At 29.2% G+C, this 3,265-nt stretch overlaps 1 protein-coding gene across 4 annotated transcripts in view; it reads right to left on the reverse strand.

The window, feature by feature from the left end:
- LOC106692743 (protein arginine N-methyltransferase 1) overlaps positions 1-3,265 on the reverse strand; it is a 29,231-nt gene that overhangs the window by 18,450 nt on the left and 7,516 nt on the right. For all 4 annotated transcript variants that reach the window (XM_067046587.1, XM_014438862.3, XM_014438864.3 and 1 more), the window contains exon 4: positions 2,841-3,131. In XM_067046587.1, the coding sequence (XP_066902688.1) occupies positions 2,841-3,131 (291 nt within the window). The remainder of the gene's footprint in view (positions 1-2,840; positions 3,132-3,265) is intronic.

A 3,265-nucleotide genomic window follows, 5' to 3' on the forward strand; every position in this document is an offset into this window, starting at 1 on the left:
TATGATTACAAATAAAATATTATTCTTGTCTAGAAAATATATCTTGGCTATTTCACCCTCTAACATGACTAAGTTAAATAAAATGTTTATTTAATAAACATTCAAGCCAAATAATTCTTTAATGTTATGATTATAAAATAAATAAATGAATAATAGTTTAGGCAATATAAATAACACTTTTTTTTAAATTCGCTTTTTTAATATTTTTGAAAAATATCGAAGAAATGAATAAAATAAACTTACCATATTTTATTTGAAAAGTAGCCACACCATACTACTTATTATTATTTTTTCTTCTTTAATATATCTCATATTTTTCTTATTATACTGTTTTCTTTTTATTTTAACATGGTTGCTATCTTATTTGTTTATCTTATTAGTTTTCCCTGAAGAAATCCAGAAATTCAAGCCAAAATATGGGAAAAATAAAATAAGTACCACTTATCAGTATTTTTATCTCCTGACCACACCCACCAATCATCTTTTCCTCATATTAATCCACAGACAATTAAAAACAAGATCACTAAATCATTCAGTTGATTTTATTTATCTACCCTGAGATCAATTACACTTATATTGAAGGATTTTTTTAATCTATCGCTAAATGGATAGATCTAATATTTTCTTGTTATAACATGTATTAGTACAATAGGAATGAAAAAGCAACCTTTGTTTTATAAATTCGAACATTTTTTCAGTTCATCTTGAAGCAAAATTAAAATAAGATTGATGACAGAAGACTAACTTAGGTATACAAAAAGGTCTTGGAATGGAAACTCAGTAATTGGAAATAATCGACAGAGCTTCATCTGGCATCATGACATAGTTCAGAAATTCGAAGTATATTATATCACCTAAGTATGCACAAAAATACAGATCCTAATACTAGTGTAGACCATGCTTATTTGCATAAATATTTACCAGGAACAGAGGTTAAACCTCCACTTCCAAATTGGTTTCCACCACTTCTTGGTGCCAGTAACGGAGGATCGATGTGTATATTTTTTATATTACTAAGAAGAGACATAAGCACCTATTGTTGCTACAATCACTTTACATTACTTCTTTATAAAAATGAATAATAATGATATCTTCCCAATTCATGGTTATAATGCCCCATACTTTCTGGCATTGGGTCTAAAGACGTTTAGTATCTCATAGAAAAATATGCCAGTTTTAGTCTATTTACTAAACACCCCTTCTCAACATTTTTCTCAGAAAAATACAAATTCATTGTAGTCTTCCTCCCTTAACAGTCACATTGTGAAATGGTACATTCCCGACAAATATATTCAGTGTACCTCCATATTTATAGGATTTTCTTAGTTTTTGAGCATGGATTTCACCCTCTTTGTTCCAAACATTTCTTACTTATTTTGTTTTACTATTCTTTAAAACTTCTACTTTCCTCCAAAATATATTTGTAGTTTTTTTTAAAGCCACTCTTGATTGAGCTGTGTAACCTCTCAATGCATCAATCAGTACCTGATTATCAGTGCAGGACATAATTAGTCTAATATGTTGCCACAAAAATTAAGAATTAAGTACAATAGCCAATCAAAGAGCTCAAACACAGAGACAAATAAATTTTTAAACGGGATGGAAATACCATCTAGCATTCTGTTCTTCCTCTATATGCCAGCCCTTGAGCCTTGCACTAGCAGATATTCTCAGCAAAGCAATTAAGATTTTTTTGGGTTTGTGCAGGTTTCTCAATATTAACTATTTTCACATGTTATTAGTTTGTCAAAATCTAATTATCTATCTCTGTTTTATGTTTTGTTTTTTTTAATGACCCTCTTCCTGGTCATTTCTGACATATAGAGGAGGGGGTTCTCTACATAGAATTACTTTATTCTAACTATGGTGTGGGACAAAATTTTCATTTTCTGGAAAGACCGCAGAAATATATCGTCGAACTCCCAGGCTGGATTCAAACCAGTACTGCAGCCACAAGATAGTTAAAGCTGGAGCTCCAACTCATTCGGCTACGAATTTCTAATTTCTAACCTTATTTTGGAAATAGGGTATACCAGTAATGGTACTATAAGACTTTCAGGAGGCATTTGCATTTACATTAGTACATAGTACATTAGTGTTCTGGTCCTATACTATTTCCTTTTTACCCAAACTCTTATAGATTTCTAGATATATTTGAAACGTTTAGTGTTTTAGAACAAAAGGGAAAGAAAAGGAAAATTATCAGTATGAAAAAAATATAAATAAGTAGACAATACTTCTAAACTAGAGAAGTAAGAGAAAGAAATGAATAAATCTTTTTTAATTCATAAAAATGCAGTAATTCAGAATAAATCAAAAAGAAAAAACAAAGTTTAAAATAGACTACATTATGCTCGAAGTAAAAATAATATGCCTACTTGCTAAAAGTTTACCTGTATACTCAACTCTTAACAACCATGTTTATAGCAAGAAAATGAAGAAGAGGTTAATTAGGATACCAATACCAATTACGTCTATAGTTATAATTAGGAAACACTTAACTAAATCTGAAGAGTTCAGAAAACTGGCAAGTGGAATACTGTTTACATTAACATACCTACAGGAAGGTCAAGGGGTTAATTATGAATAAAAATATTATAAAAGTTTATCATCTATATTCTATATTTACAGATTAAAATTACTAACAATTTAATAAACTTAAAGCTATATGCTAATTGTATTATGCTATTGTTTGACCTAATCTATACATTTATTCTGTCCTATTCAAAGTATAAAAGCCAGTTCAAACCACATCAGAATTAGAGAAAATATTTATTATTTTTTTATAATTTAAGTAAACTTAAATAAATAAGAAAACAATTAAACAAACAAGCTCTTACTTTTGCAGCTCCTGCTGAGGCAGCCATCATAGATAATATGCCAGTACCACATCCAACATCAAGAACAATTTTCCCTTTAAAGAAGTCTGAATTGATTGCATATTTATATGCATCCATACGTGAACAATCTTTCAACATTTCCCGATGAATATCTAAACCAGAATAAGAATCAAAATAAGAATCAAGATGATCTCCAGTTTGCCTGTCAGGCTCTGGGCTAAGCAACTTCCTAAGGGCATCCATTTTCTTCTCTTGCTCTCTCAACATGTGTTCAAGCTTCTGGTTTTTTTCCTATGACCAAAATAAACACATAATTATCAAACACAAAAATATACTTAAATTTTTATATTATAAATGGAGAATATTTAATACAATTATGATGATAATTAATATGATAAAATTTATACTCAATTAATTCAAATAAT

This window comes from Halyomorpha halys, unplaced genomic scaffold, assembly GCF_000696795.3.
Source record: "Halyomorpha halys isolate HHAL.00 unplaced genomic scaffold, Hhal_1.1 Scaffold69.1, whole genome shotgun sequence".
In the NCBI taxonomy this organism is placed as follows: Eukaryota; Metazoa; Arthropoda; class Insecta; order Hemiptera; family Pentatomidae; genus Halyomorpha; species Halyomorpha halys.